This window comes from Tachyglossus aculeatus, chromosome 13 (assembly GCF_015852505.1).
Source record: "Tachyglossus aculeatus isolate mTacAcu1 chromosome 13, mTacAcu1.pri, whole genome shotgun sequence".
NCBI classification, from domain to species: Eukaryota; Metazoa; Chordata; class Mammalia; order Monotremata; family Tachyglossidae; genus Tachyglossus; species Tachyglossus aculeatus.
Window position 1 is genome coordinate 23,633,950 of NC_052078.1, and position 15,833 is coordinate 23,649,782.

The 15,833-nt window shown below is 50.5% G+C and overlaps 2 protein-coding genes across 3 annotated transcripts in view; both read left to right on the forward strand.

Moving 5' to 3' along the window:
- Positions 1-5,923, forward strand: part of ABCB1 (ATP binding cassette subfamily B member 1) — a 59,582-nt gene extending 53,659 nt beyond the window's left edge. For both annotated transcript variants that reach the window (XM_038755517.1, XM_038755518.1), the window contains exons 24-28: positions 135-291; positions 1,218-1,415; positions 2,473-2,679; positions 4,464-4,610; positions 4,696-5,923. In XM_038755517.1, coding sequence (XP_038611445.1) covers positions 135-291; positions 1,218-1,415; positions 2,473-2,679; positions 4,464-4,610; positions 4,696-4,902 — 916 coding nt within the window. In that variant the 3' untranslated portion in view covers positions 4,903-5,923. The remainder of the gene's footprint in view (positions 1-134; positions 292-1,217; positions 1,416-2,472; positions 2,680-4,463; positions 4,611-4,695) is intronic.
- Positions 5,924-12,510: 6,587 nt separating this feature from the next.
- Positions 12,511-15,833, forward strand: part of LOC119936180 (phosphatidylcholine translocator ABCB4-like) — a 55,216-nt gene continuing 51,893 nt past the window's right edge. Inside the window, exons 1-3 of the mRNA XM_038755642.1 lie at positions 12,511-12,577; positions 13,009-13,097; positions 15,304-15,352. Coding sequence (XP_038611570.1) covers positions 13,015-13,097; positions 15,304-15,352 — 132 coding nt within the window. The 5' untranslated portion in view covers positions 12,511-12,577; positions 13,009-13,014. The remainder of the gene's footprint in view (positions 12,578-13,008; positions 13,098-15,303; positions 15,353-15,833) is intronic.

Genomic DNA, 15,833 nt, shown 5'->3' on the forward strand with positions numbered 1-15,833 from the left:
GGAGGCAGGGATCCCGGACCGGAAAGCGGGGTTTTCCAAAAGTTCTCCGACGGATGCCGCGATCGCCCGCGAATCCCTCCCGCAAAGTGCTCTTGGTCTCTGACCCGCTCTCCGTGTCTGTGTCTGTGTTGCAGGGTATTTTCAGCCATCGTTTTCGGGGCCATGGCCCTGGGGCAAGCCAGTTCTTTCGCCCCAGACTATGCCAAAGCCAAGATCTCGGCATCCCACATTTTCATGCTGCTTGAACAGAAACCGCTGATAGACAGCTACTGTGTGGGAGGACTGAAACCTGTGAGTTTGCCACTGGATTAGCTAGCATTCATTCATTCATTCAATCGTATTTATTGAGCGCTTACTGTGTGCAGAGCACTGTACTAAGCACTTGGGAAGTACAAGTCGGCAACATACAGAGACGGTCCCTGCCCAACAGCGGGCTCACAGTCTAGAAGGGGGAGACAGACGACAAAACAAAACATATTAACAAAATAAAATAAATAGAATATGTAAATATGTACAAGTAAAATAGAGTAATAAATCTAGCAGTGATAATGATGCTGTCGGTGGGTCAGGCATTGGGGTAAATATAATCTACGCAGATCAGACATGGTCGCTATCTCACAAGAGGCGGAGCGGGGATTAGAACCCAGGCCTCAGGACAACTACGCTACCCTGATTCCCTACTTCTTATCTGCCTCTTGGCACTGAATATTTTTGGGTTTTTTTGGTATTTAAGCACTTACTATGTATCAAGCACTGTTCTAAGTGCTGGGGTAGATATAAGCTAATGAGGCCAGATACAGTCTCTGTCCCACATGGGGCTCACAGCCTAAGTAGGAGGGACAACGGGTATTTAATCTCCATTTTGCTGGCGAGGGCACTGAGGAGCAGAAAAATGAAGTGACTTGCCCGAGGTCACATAGCAGGCAAGTGGTGGAGCCAGGATTAGAACCCAGTTCCTCTGGCTCCCAGACCATGCCACTTCCCCCAGTTCAGGCGGATTCCAGGAAATGAAGCCTGAGAAAGTTGCTCCCTGATCCGCTGCGGCTTCGATGCCCCGCATCTCCAAAATTTGCAAGGAGTCCCACACCATTGGAGGATCCCTTCCTGAGTGGCTCTGGTGCTGGTGGGAGGGAAGCCCAGGCCGTTGGGCAGCAAGAAGGCTACTTTGGTCATTCTGCTAATAGCCGGATCGGCTTTCCGTCCCCCCTGCTGTCCAGGAGAAATTTAACGGGAACATATCTCTCCGAGACGTCATGTTCAACTACCCGAGCCGGCCGGCCATCCCGGTGCTGCAGGGCCTGAGCCTCGACGTGGGCAAGGGGCAGACCGTGGCGTTGGTGGGGAGCAGCGGTTGCGGCAAGAGCACCGTGGTCCAGCTCCTCGAGCGCTTCTATGACCCGCTGGCGGGAAGTCTGGTAGGTGCCCCGCGTCGCCGGCCGGTCTGGGGGCCAGGGGTGCGGCCCAAGGGGCGAGTTTGGCCATCCCGCATGGCTATCACCATGGGGCCGGTCTGCATCCATCCCCGGAGCCCCATGAGAGATGTGCTTCCAGGGTTGGCGATGGGCAAGGGCTCTGGAGAGGTCAACGGGTCCATCCCTCTGGCTTGGGGCGGGGCATTCCCCCAAGTATCCCAGAAAGCCATCTCAAAGGGGACACCCTTGCCCCGGAGAAAGGGTTTTCCGGCCTCGTCCGAGTCCTTGTGTGTCCCGTCCTGCCTCGGGCAGTGAAGGCAGAGACGTCCACCCCCAGAACAGGTCCTTTCCCAGCGGGCCGACTCAGAGAATTGTGGTATTCGTTAAGTGTTTGTACGTGCTAAACGCTGGGGTCGATACGTGATAAGTCCCATATGAGGCTCGCCGTCTAAGTATGAGCGACAACTGGAATTGAATCCCTATTTTGCACAGAGAAGTGAAGTAACTTGCTCAAGATGACCCAGCAGACAAGGGGCGCAGCCGGGATTAGAACCCAGGTCTTCTGACCCTCAGGCCCGAGTTCTTTCCGCTAGACACGCCGTTAGTGGTTTTGTTATCAAAGCACCTTATATAACTTATTTTCATTTTCCCTCATAACTTTCCCGTGAGTAGGGTTCAGGTATGATTATCGCCAAAGGGATCGTGATGGTTGAGTCAGAGGGGTCAGGGTCTCCACTGCCTTTCCAGCCTCTGGTCTCTCATCCTCGGAATAGGCTACAACCCTGGGTGGGCTCTTTGGCGACCGTCTCCATCAAGACTCTCAGAAGGCCGTCCAACCCACCTCCACGGGATATTGGTGCAGAGAGGAGGGTACATACCCTCAAAGGGCATTTGACAGGCAAAATTGAACGCAAACTTGTCGGGTTCCGTTCGTGAGGGAGACTAAGATGGGACCCGCGCTCGGCTGTCGCGGGGACTCACGTCTGGCTCAGAAACACCCAGCCCGGTCCGTTGCCATCCTAATCTTTTTCCGATACCTTCCTCCCCGGTTCCCGGCCAGCTGCTGGACGGACAGGACGCCAGGCAGCTGAACGTGCAGTGGCTGCGCGGGCAGATCGGGATCGTGTCCCAGGAGCCGATGCTGTTCGACTGCAGCATCGCCGAGAACATCGCCTACGGGGACCTCGAAAGGGCCGTGTCCCGGGACGAGATCGTGCGCGCCGCCCAGGCCGCCAACATCCACCCGTTCATCGAGACGCTGCCGGACGTGAGTGCTTCCTCTCTCCCAGGGGGGGATGCAGGCCCTGGACCCCAGTTTTAGGATCCCGGCTCGGATCTGGGGGCTGGGAGAGGAGTAGGGAGGGGGCCGATCGGGGGAATGGGGGACTCATAAACCCTGCCGGCCCCCGCCACCAGCCTGGACTAGATTCCAGGTTGCAGTTAGTGAGAGACATGAGACGAAGAGCCCTCCCTGAGGCCGTCTCTGCCTCTGACCATCTGTGGGGATCAAGAAATATGGAAGTCCTGCCCTGACCCCCAGCTCGGCCAAGGCCGGACCGACAACGTGGGCCCCAACAGCCGATATTCCCGGTCCTCTCTGCCCCGTGCCCACACCCTTCTGACGGCAGGAAGCATCTTTCTGCTTCCTCCACCAATTTTCTCCCCAGCCTGGCCTGCTCTCGGGCCTTCCCCTGTCATTTCAGGGGAAGACGATCACTTCCTCCTACTTAAACAGTGATTCCCATGTGGGACAGGGACTGTGTCCAGCCTGACTCATTCAGTCATATTTATTGAGCGCTTACTACATGCAAGCACTAAGTGCTTGGGAGAGTGCACCGTAACAATAAACAGACACATTCCCTGCCCACAGCGAGCTTACCATCTAGAGATGAACTTGTATCTACCCCGGCGCTTCGAATCGTGTTTGGCACGTAGTAGGCATTTAACAAGTACCATTATTATTGATTGGTTATTATGGAAAAGTTGCATGGAGGGTAGAAGGGAGATTCAAGTACTGGATATGTCGTGGAGGAAAAATCGGCAGGATTGGGCATGGCGAGTTGAAAGAGAGACCGGGCCAAAGTTGCGGGTTTCAGAGATTCATTCATTCAATCGCATTTATTGAGCACTTACTGTGTGCAGAGCACTGTGCTGAGCGCTACTGAGAGATGGAGAGGATGGTGGTGTTGACGGTGATGGGACAGTTAGATGGAGGAGAGGATTTGGGAGAGAAGATGAGGAGTTCTGTTTGGACATATGGAGTTTGAGGTGCCAGTGGGAAATTCAGGCACAGTTGATTTGGAGACAAGTGCAAAGAGACGATCGTAGTGAAGAAACTTGATGTTTCCCTGGTCGCACTTATTCTTATCTTGTATCTACCCCAGCGCGTTGAAGAGCACATTGTAAGTGCTTAACAAATGCCTTTATTATTATTATTGTTTCCCGTGGAGACTTTGAAAGAATCAATCTTTTTTAGTCAGTCAGTCGATTGTATTTATTGAGTGCTTATTGTGTGTGGAGCACTGTGCTAAGTGCTTGGGAGAATACAATATAACAATATAAATGTGTCTGTTATATTGTTGTATTCTCCCAAGCGCTTAGTACAGTGCTCTGCCTATAACAAAATTCGTTCATTCAATTCAATCATATTTACTGAGCGCTTACTGTGTGCAGAGCACTGTACTAAGCACTTGGGAGAGTGCATTATAACAATAAACAAATTCCCTGCCCACAGTGAGCTTACAGTGTAGATGTTATTTTCCCCCCTAAAACACTAGCGGAGTCCTCACCTGCCGTGCCCATCTCAATCAGGCCATGCTCAGAAACAACAGAGGAACTTCTCTTAGCCTGATGAAATTTTAGACTGAAATCCCAATGTGTTATCCTGCATCCATCCCAGCGCTTAGTACATTGCTTGGCACATAGCGAGCCCTTCACAAATACTGCATTTATTATTATTTTTGTCTTCTCTCTTTCCGCCTAATCCTGCTCTTCCCTCACCTTCCCCCTGTTGCCCCTTCTCCTCTTCTGTCCGCATCTTTCCGCGTCTAGAGATACGAGACTCGGGTGGGCGACAAGGGAACTCAGCTCTCCGGGGGCCAGAAACAGAGAATCGCCATCGCCCGGGCCCTGGTCCGCCACCCCCAGATCCTGCTGCTGGACGAAGCCACGTCGGCCCTGGACACGGAGAGTGAGAAGGTAGCGGTCGTCCCCCCCTCCCACCCTCCCCGGCCGGGCCGCGGGGCAGCGCGGCCCGACGGACTCTCCCCTCTCGCCCCCACAGCTGGTCCAGGACGCGCTGGATCGAGCCAGAGAGGGCCGCACCTGCGTGGTCATCGCCCACCGCCTGTCCACCATCCAGAACGCCGACCGGATCGTGGTCATTCAGAACGGCCGGGTCAAAGAGCAGGGGACGCACTCGGAGCTGCTGGCCCAGCAGGGCCTCTACTTCACCCTGGTCAACGTTCAGTCCGGGACCCACCGTATGTGACGCCTGCCAGTGTGTACGTCTCGAGAGTTCAGTGTATATTTTTTTTTCAAGATTTGGGTGAAAAACTGGCTTCGTGATGGAAGTGCTTGCCTCCAAGTCCCAGACAGGGCTGCCTTCTGGACACCCAGCCTAGCTGGCCCTCCTTCACCAGGTCCACCGACCGGGACACCTGAGTTCGCGAGAGCCGACCAAGGGAAAAGCTCGAGACTGACGGACACATCGGGTGTGCGGAACAGGGAGCTTTTCTAATTCTGCTCATCTGATTCGGCCCTCCTTCCGAGAGGAACCTTCCTTTCGCCCAAACTTCAAAGGTCTCAGATGCCTCAAATTAGCCCTCGGTCTGTGTCTGAGGACCATGATGGGATTTAATCTGTCTGCCACTGCTTCTATCCATCCCCATCTCTCTGCTTACCCCCTCTCCCGACCTCTCTTCCCATGCTTCCTCTCCCACCACGGTCTAGAGCGATCAGCCTCTGACGAGCGAAAGGGCGACTTGGTCTCGAGGTTTTGCACGGAGGACGATCGCTCGGAAAGCCCGATTTCTTGAGAAATGAAAGGAATTGGATGTTTTGTGTTGCTTAGGGTTTTTTGGAGGTTTTTTTGCCCTGATCTGATGGATGCAATTGAGAGGAAAAGCCTTCGCTACTGCTAAGTGAATGTGAATTAATTTTGTACAGTGCGCCTAGACCGCGAGCCTTTGTTGCCGAGAGACCGGAATAGGGGATGGCTACCCTTTGGGATTCAGTTGTGGACACGATGACCCCCGGAAATCCCACTGTCCTAGATGCCCCTCCGCTCGCACTAACCTCTGAATCCCTAGCGGACACCGGCAGGCTCCAGATTGGGAATGCCCCCGTCCCGCATCGGTGAAGCTGTGCTCTGCTCTTGTGCTACGTGAACCTTTGTTGCACTGACCCCAATGGGAAGCCGTATATCCACGGGAGAGGAGAAGGGAGGAGCTCTGAATTTATTGAAATGATCTACGGCTCATTAAAGTTGATAAAGTGAAAAGATCCACCTATTCATGCAGTCGGATTTATTAAGCTCTTACTGCGTGCAGAGCCCTGTACTAAGTGCTTGGGATAGTTCAATACAACAATAAACAGTGATGTTCCCTACAAGCTGGGAGACAGATGAATAAAATGATAGATATGTACCTAAGTGCTGTGGGGCTGGAATGGGGGGAAGAGCAGTGGGAGCAAGTTGGTGACACAGAAGGGAGTGGGAGATGAGGAAAAGTGGGACTTTTAGGCTGGGAAGGCCTCTTGGAGGAGACGTGCCTTAAAAAAGGCTCTGAAGGGGGAGAGAGTCATCGTCTACCGGATTTGAGGAGGGAGGGTGTTCCAGGCCAGAGGCGGGACGTGGGCCAGGGGTCGGCAGCGAGAGAGGCACAATCTAGGCACGGGAAAATGAGTCTGTTTGATGACTGAACCTGTAGCAAAGATAGGCCATTACCATCCTACAGTAGCAATAGTGTAGGCAAAGTGTCCACCGTCTGCATTCGGTCATTCAATCGAATTTATTTTGGTCCTTACTGTGTGCAAAAAACTATATATACTGAGCGCTTGGGAAAGTACAAAGTAGTAATAAACAGACACATTCCCTGCTCCCAACGAGCATTACACTGTCACAGCCAGTCTTTCCAACACCCTAAAGGTTGAGAAGGCCATCCAAGGTGGCGAGGCTAGAGAAGGGCCTAATGGGAAATTCCATAAGCATGGGACTGGGCAACTTGGCTTCCCCACTGGAGACCTCAGCGGCCCAGTGGTGAAGGTCTCCTGCTTTCATTTTTTCCTGACCCTTCCTGGACTGGTGCAGGGTTTATGGGAATTTCGGCGTCAAGGGGTCGGACAGCTTCTCTCCCTGACTGCGGGCTTCCATTTCGGGTGGCTAAGAGGCCAGCCCAGTGTCCCCGCTGGGAACCCCGACTGGCCTGCTAGGAGTTTCTGTTCGAAATGGTGGCTCTTTTCAGCAAATCGCAGGGAGACCAGTGACGCGTTTGGTAGCTACATTTCCTCTAGTCACCGGGGCACGGCGAGTCGGCAGTGCAACCGCCCCGCTTGAACTCTCTGGCCTTTGTCCCAGGCTCTGAACCGCTGCCAGAACCGGCTTTGAAGCTGGGAACCTGAGGGTCAGTAGCCTCTGCCCTTGCGGCAGTCAGACATTTAGTTTGGCAGTGGGAAAAAGGGGGGGATCCAAGCAGGTGAGTTCTACTTCCCTTTTTCTATCACCCCAGAGGCTCCTCAAGTAGAAAATCCAGTTCCCTGGGGGTAGGAGAAGCTACTTTGGTATTTGCCACTGAAAGTCCGTGTCGGCGAAAGAGGCCCGGCAATTGCAATCTAGTGCCAACTTTGTGGTTTCTTCAAACTTGGTGAAGGGATGCGGGTAGATGTCTGCGGAGCCAGAGACTTGACAGAGACGCAATTCTTAGAAAGTTGCTTATTTAGACGGGGAATGGGTCTCACTTGATTAACTCGTATCTACTCCAGTGTAACGATTACCATAAAAAAAGCTGAAGTAAAGCAAGCAATTTTGCTGCGCGTAAAGGAACGTTACTAAGTGAACAAAAAAGCACACAAATGCCAAAAAGTGACATTACGCTCTAATCATCAGCATCATTGATGCCTTAAAATCTATGGGGGCACGAGTCAGGAGGAAAGAAGTGAAATATAGTCGTTCTAAGGGTAGAGTTGTGAACTAATCTGGGAACATTTCTTGGAGGAAGTGAGGATTTAGGAGGGTTTTGAAGAGAGGGAGAGCTATTGGGAGAATATGGGAGCGGGGACAACCCGGCTGAGATTGCAGAGACAGGAGAACTGGTATGGAAAAGGAATGTGTTTATTGCTATATTGCACTCTCCCAAGTGCTTAGTACAGTGCTCTGCATCCATTAAGTGCTCAATAAATATGACTGAAAGAATGAATGAATGAAGGACCCTTTCCCCAGATCGTGTGAAAGAGAGGTACAGTTAGAAGCTGAATTTCCCACCATCACGGAGACGTGGCCTAATGGATGGAGCACGGGCTTGGGAATCAGAAGGACCTGGATTCTAATCAATCAATCAATCAACCAATCATATTTATTGAGCACTTACTGTGTGCAGAGCACTGTACTAAGCGCTTGGGAAGTACAAGTTGGCAACATATAGAGACAGTCCCTACCCAACAGTCGGCTCACAGTCTAGAAGGGGGAGATAGAGAACAAAACCAAACATATTAACAAAATAAAATAAATAGAATAGATATGTACAAGTAAAATAAATAGAGTAATAAATATGTACAATCCCGACTCTGCCATTTGTCTGCTATGTGACCTTGGGCAAGTCAACTTCTCTGTGCCTTAGTTACCTCATCCATAAAATGGGGATTATGTGAACCCGATTTGCTTGTATTCACCTCAGCGCTTAGTACTGTGCTTGGCACATAATAAGCACTTAACAACTATCACAATTATTATTATTATTATTATTATTGGGTCCAGCCCACCAGCCCATTGCAGACTGAAGCAGACCTTTTCCCCAGCAAATGCCACGTATGCAATATTTTTTGTTGGTTTCGGGGAGGGGAAGGGCCAGTGCCCAATTACACAATTTTTGTCTCTACTGATGGAATTAGCAGAAGGCCTGGGGGCCCTTTTAAACGTTAACCTCTATAATTTGTTAATCCTTTGACTCGTCAGTGGGGGCTGGGGGGAGAAAATATGCCGGGTATGTCAAACACCAGGGGAACTTTGAGACAGCTGAAGAAAAATTTCCATTTCAATGGACGATGGGGAAGCATCTTTCTCCACACAGGGACATTAAACCTTTCAGTAGAAGAGATTTCTACTACTACTACCAATAATAATAATACTAACAGTGGCATTTGTTTAATGCTTACTATGTGTCAAGCACTGTTCTAAACCCTGGGGTAGATACAAGGTCCTCATTTTGGACGCAGTCTCTGTCCCCCATGGGGCTCACAGCTTTAATCCCCATTTTTCAGATGAGGTAACTGAGGGACAGGAAAGTGAAATGAGTTGCCCAAGGTCACACAGCAGATGAGTGGCAGAGCCAGAACCCAGGTCCTTCTGGCTCTCGGGCCCATCATCTGTCAACTACATCACACTCCTAAAGACGACTCCTGTTGGGATGACACACTTCAAAGGATTTGGCTTACTTTTCCACAGAAAGAATAAATTCTCCCCAAATTTGAAAAGCACGGACTGTTCTTGAGAAGACCAGAGATGAAGCCATTAGTAGAATTGGCCTTTGGTTTGACGATTGACGTAGCGATGACGAGAGGACATTTGGGTGTGTGAATGTCTTTGAAAGAGTATTTAGCACATTTGTAGAAGCACTGGGGCCTAGTGGATAAAGCACAGACTGGGAGTCAGAAGGACCTGAGTTCTAATCTCGACTCCGCCACTTGTCCGCTGGGTGACTTGGGGTAAGTCACTTGACTTCTCTGTACCTCATCTGCTAAATGGGGAGGAAGACTGAGAGTCCATTGTGGGACGTGGACTGTGTCCATACTGATTAGCTGGTAGCAATCCCAGGTGCCTGGCACTTAATAAATACCATTAAAAATAAGTTTGTACACTTTGTCCATGAAAATATCATTTCTGGCCTCTTGTCATTTAGGCAAGGATTTGCTTGGATATAAATGAGAAAAAGTATATTCTGCCACCAGGCTCCCCTCTCAGGGTCGCACCTAGAGAGTTTCCAGTACTCTACGAGTCTTGACTATGGGAGGGAGAGTCAAGCCCATTCCTAGCTTGGGCCGTGGCTAGCGAGTGGTGGGCATTGTGCGACAAGTCCAAACTCACCCGTGCTGGGCAACGGCGGCATGGGAGTCGAGGGCGGAGAATCAAGTTTACTTCGCGGGAGAAGGCGACGGTAAACCACTTCTGGATTTTTACCGAGAAAACTCTATGGATTCACCACCAGAGCAATCACAGATGCAGAGCGAGGCATTTTGGGAGAGATGGGAGACGACTCAATGGCAGAAGACAAGACAACCACCACCAGGACATGGGTTTGTGTTGTTTTTGGATTAGTGGTGAGGGTTGTTTTTTTTTTTTTTTTAACGGTATTTGGTAAGTGCTTACTATGTACGGTAATAATAATAGCTGTGGTATTTGTTAAGCGCATACTGTGTGCCAGGAACTGAACTAAGGTCCGGAGTGGATACAAGTAGGATGGTGGTCTTCTGTTTGAATCTAATTTCTTCATTGTTCGAGCGAGACTCTTAACTTCCGCTGTACAAAAAAAATTTACCATCTGCTCCTTCCACTAGGCCAAGCTTCTTCTCCATGCAGTGTGGAGAAGTAAATGCCTACTCGTTGCACTTATCCGCTGGGTGACCTTAGGCCAGTCGCTTCACTTCTCCGTGCCTCGGTTACCTCATCTGTAAGAGGGGGATTGAGACTGTGAGCCCTATGTGGGACTGTGTAAAACCCGATTTGCTTGTATCCACCCCCATGCTTAATACAGTTCTTGAAACATGGTAAGCGCTTCAAAAGTGCCATCATTATTATCTATCCCAGTGCCCAACACATAGTACACACTTAACTAAAACCATGGGAAAAAAATTTCTTATTTCCTCCACATAGTGGAGAAGCCACCACCCTGGCTCTCACATCTCTGTCTTTGCTCCCTCGAAGCAGAGACGTGACCAGCCTAATTGGGAGAAGCCGAGTCACTGGGGCCTGGGTCTCATCCCGGCTCTGCCATTTGTCTGCTGTGTGACCTTGGGGAAGTCATTTCACTTCTCTGGGCCTCGGTTACCTCATGTGCAAAATGGAGATGAAGAATGTGAGCCCCAAGTGGGACAGGGACAGTTTCCAACCTGATTAGTGGTATCTACCCCAGTGTTTACAGCAGTGTGCAACTCACAGTAAGCACTTAAATACCATTATCAAGCCAAAGGGATTTGTTGAAACAGGGAGAAAAGTGAAGTCCTGTTCATCTAGGAGCAAGTTGAGGATGCTGAGTTGTCCTCTCCCAAACGCTTAGTACAGTGCACACAATAAGCACTCAATAAATACGATTGAATGAATGAATGAATATGATTCCTCTTTGGAAGGCCTCCTGGGATGGGTAGGTAGGAACTTTGTATTCCAGGGAGGAAAGCAAAGCCAAAAGCAACTTATCAGTTTGGCCTCGTGGAAAGACCCTGGGTCGGGGGCTGAAGATCAGGGTTCTAATCCTGACTCCACCTCAGGTCTGCTGCGTGACCTTGGGCAAGTCGCTTAACTTCTCTGTGCCTCAGTGGCCTCTTTTGTAAAATGGTGATTAGCACTGAGCTCTCTGTGGGACAGAGATTGTGTCCGACCTAAATATCTCGTATCTACCCAGGACTACCCCTCTCAGGGTCACATCTGGAGAGTTTCCAGTACTCTACCAGTCAAGCAGAGGCCATTCCATTCCTAGCTTGGGCAGTGGCTAGCGAGTGGAAGGAAATCTGCTACAAGGCAAACCTCACCACTGCTGGGCATGGGAGAGAGTCGAGTTTACTGCGTGGAAGGAAGCAATGGAAAACCACGTCCGGATTTTGACCAAGAAAACTCCATGGATCCGCTACCAGAATAAAGGCAGATGGAGGTGAGGAGTTTGGGGAGAGATGTGTCCGTGGCGTTGCAGTGGATCGGAGACGACTCGACAGCAAAAGATAAGTATAACCCCGGCGCTTAGTACAGTGTCTGGTGCATGGTGAGCGCTTAGTACCACTTTTTAAAAAATAGAGCACCCAGGGTGACATCTCGGAGTTAATTCCTCCTAATGATACGTAGGATATTAAAGTGTGTCAAACACTGAACTAAGTACTGATATAAGATCAGGTCAGACGCAATCCCTGTCCCACATTGGGTGTGTAGTCATAGTAGTCTAAAGAGATGGGAGAACGAGTCGTAAACCCCATTATACAGATAGGAATACCGAGGCACAGAGAAGTTCATTGACTTGCCCTGGGTCACACAGCAGGCAAGGAGCTGAGCCTGGATAAGAACCTAAATCCTTTTCTACTAGGCCGCACTGCTCTCCCCCCTACACTCTGAGATTCCTGTAGGACAGGAACTCTGATTTGACGGTATTGGTTCCACCCCAGTGCTTAGCCCAGTGCTTGACACAGAAGAAGCGCTCAACAAATACCTTTGGCCCTTTTCCAGTTCTCCAGGGGCAGAATTAAGAAATAGGATTAAGTTGCAAGAGGTGGGATTCGGGCTAGAGCTCAAGAGGAGCTCGCGAGAAGATCGGGCAGGGACGACCCACCCACTAGCGCTCCATCTTTTCGATTCTTCAGGGTCTGTGTCCTGGGAATGCCCGGGAACCTGCCGGTCTGGGCGGCTCTTGGGTTTCCTCTCGGCCTTTGCCAGCCAGGAAATCAATTGTACGTGAGAATCCGTGTCTCGTTGTGTTAATGTGTTGCTTCTGCGTGCTCCCGGGCATGTCTGTGGGACTGAGTTGGGCATATGGGTCAGTGGGGGCTCCAGTCCATGTCTTTGTAGCCCTCTGTCAGTGAGTGTGCATGTTTGTGCTTGTGTGTGTGTATATCTGTGTAAACAACGCACCCAGTTGATAAGGAAACTCCTGGGAACCCTATCCTGTGTCCTTCATAGCGGGTCATCATCTCCCAGGGATCACCCTCCTCTGAGCTGACTCTGCGGGAGGAAGACAGTCGGTCAGGACAACCGACAGGTAGAGAGAGGGGCTTGGCTTGGTCCCCGGGGGGGCGAGGGGTCAGAGGATCGGGCCTAGGATTGACGGTGCTCGTCAGCTGAGGTAGAGCTGAGTCTGGACACCCTGGCCCTTTGGCCGGCCCACGGAAGGGCCCCAGGCCCGACACCCCTCCAGAAGAAGCACGAAGGGTGATCTCTGGCCCTGAGATTTATCCAGGAGAAGCTTGGGGGTCCCCGGCCCTTCAGCCCCCCAACCACTGTGGGGGCTGGGATTGTGGGCAGGAGTGGGGCCGAGGGTCCCAGCTGGACGGAGGTGAGGGTGTGTGGGGGGGATGGGGGTCTCTGGAGGGGCCGGGCCCGGCTCGGTGGGAGCTGTTGGCCGCCCCCGGAGAGTAGAGGGGAGAGTGGGGCGGGGGTCACTGGCTGAGAGGCCGGTTGGGCTTCCTCCAGGTGGAAATGGCCCAGGACGCGCAGAGCAAGAGCGACATTGGGAGCCCCGCCTGGGCCGGAGGCCGCTCCCGATGCCAAGACCCGGAGAGGTAGGTGAGGCCCCAGAGCCAGGGTCAGGGCGGACAGAGGGCATTCCTCTTCCTCCTCCTCCTCCTTCCTCTTTCTTCCTCCCTCTCCTTCCTTCTCCCCACTTTTCCTCCCTCCTCCTTCCTCTTTCCTCCTCACTCCCCTTCCTCCTCCTCTTCTCTCCCTCGTACTTCCTCCAAGGCCCAACTCCTCCAAGAGGCCTTCCCTGACTAAGCCCTCCTTTCTTCTCCTCCCGCTCCCTTTTGCGTCGCCTTGACTTGCTCCTTTTATTCAACGTCCCCCATCCCAGCCCTACAGCACTCATGCACTTCTGTGATTTATTTATTTATATAAATGTCTGCTTTCCCCCTCTGGTCCCCCTCAGGCAGTAAGCTCGTTGTGGGCAGGGAATATGTCTGTTTATTGTTATATTGTACTCTCCCAAGCGCTTAGTACAATGCTCTACATATATAGGATTGACTGATGATTGACTATAATTTTGTAAATATGTTTTGTTGTCTGTCTCCCCCTTCTAGACTGTGAGCCCGCTGTTGGGTAGGGACCATCTCTCTATGTTGCCGACTTGGACTTCCCAAGAGCTTAGTACAGTGCTCTGCACACAGTAAGCGCTCAATAAATATGATTGAATGAATAAATGAATGTAATAGTTATGGTATTTGTTAAGCGTTTACTATGCCAGGGACTGTACTAGACACTATTTACTGACAGATTTATTACTCTATTTATTTTACTTGTACATATTTACTATTCTATTTATTTTGTTAATGATGTGCATCTAGTTTTATCTCTATTTATTCTGATGACTTGACACCTGTCCACATGTTTTGTTTTGTTGTCTGTCTTCCCCTTCTAGACTGTGAGCCCGTTGTTGGGCAGGGACCGTCTCTATATGTCGCCAACTTGTACTTCCCAAGCGCGTAGTACAGTGCTCTGCACACAGTAAGCGCTCAATAAATACGATTGAATGAATGATTTGAGTGAATAAATGACTATATTGTGCTCTCCCAAGCGCTTACTACAGTGCTCTACCCACAGTAAGGACTCAGTGAATACGATAGACTGACTGACCTTTAATACTGATTTTAGTAGCTGCCCCAGTTTCCCCGCCACCCTGCTCCCTTCGTATAGCTCTGTTATAGCTCACCCTTTCAAGCATTCAGTACAGTGCCCTGCACGCAGTAAACAACCGGTAAATACAATTGATTGATCGATCGATTGATCCTTCCTCCCAAGGCCCCGGGGCTGGAGCCGGCGATGGAGAAGAGCAGGATACCCAACCTATTCCAACCTCGCTTGTCTCCATCTAACGTCAATCCATCACTGCCTCTGCCCCCTCAGCTCTGCGAGGGGAAGCGAAAAGTGGCACGGCCCAGTGGATAGAGCCCGGACTCGGGACCTGGGTTCTAATCCTGGCTCTGCCACCTGTCTGCTGGGTGATTTTGAGCCAGTCATTTCACTTCTCTGTGCTACAGTTATCTGTAAAATGAGGATGAAGATTGTGAGTCCTTTGTGGGACAGGGACTGTGTCCAACCTCGTCAACTTGAATCTGCCCCAGCGCTTAGTACAGTGCCTGGCACGTAGTAAGTGCATAACAAATACCATAAAAAAATAGCGAGGCTGCAAGACAGCAAATCAGAACCGGCAAGGGGAGGAAGGGGAGATGAAAAACAGCTGGGAATTGGGGAAGAGGGGACAGGGAAGGACTTTAGCTGCAGCAATTAGGTGTACTGCTGGCTTGTGGGGAGAGTTTACATTCTCTGGAGTGATTCAACCAACAGGTAGGATTGTAAGCTCCTTGAGGGCAGGATTCATAGCTACTTATTCAGTTGTAGGCTCACAAGCTGTTAGTACAGTGCCCCCGCACCTCATCAGTGATCAAAAAATGTCATCGACTGATGTATTCCCCCAGTTTTTTTATTTTTTAAATGGTATTTGTTCAGTGCTTTCTATGTTCCGGGCACTGTACTAACCGCTTGGGTATATTCAAGCAAATCAGGTTGGACACAGCCCTAATCCCACATGGGGCTCACAATCTTATTCCTCACTTGACAGATGAGGCGCAGAGAAAAGTGGAGTGACTTGCCCAAGGTCACCCAGTGGACAAATGAAAGAGTCAGGATTAGAACCCGGGTCCTTATGGAGTGAGAATGAACTGAGATAAACCTGACATTTATAAGGAAAATTTTTGTGCTTTTTTTCAACAACAGAGGAGGAGAGGAAATGAAGACGTCCAGTATGGTCAGCCCATTGAGCGTGGTGAGTTCATTCATTCAGTCATATTCATTGAGCGCTTACTGTGTGCAAAGCCCCGTACTATGCACTTGGCACTGTACTAAGTGCTTGTGAGTTCGGGAGAATGAGATGCCAAGGGTGTTTCCTGCATATTTGGGTTGGAAAACTAAGGCTCCTCTGCTCTCCCCAGGATTTGCTGAAATCTCCCTAAGAAAAGACAAGTACAGGGCAAACTACCTCAGGCCCGAGGTCACTAGATCAATCAGTCAATCGTTGGTATTTACTGAGTGCTTACTGTGTGCAGAGCACTGTACTAAGCGCTTGGGAAAACACACTGCAACAAAGTTGGTAGATGAGACATCTGCCCACGAGAAGCTTGCAGTCCACAGTGGTATCTTCTAGACCGTGAGCTCGTTGTTGAGTAGGGACCGTCTCTAGATGTTGCCAACTTGTACTTCCCAAGCGCTTAGTACAGTGCTCTGCACACAGTAAGCGCTCAATAAAT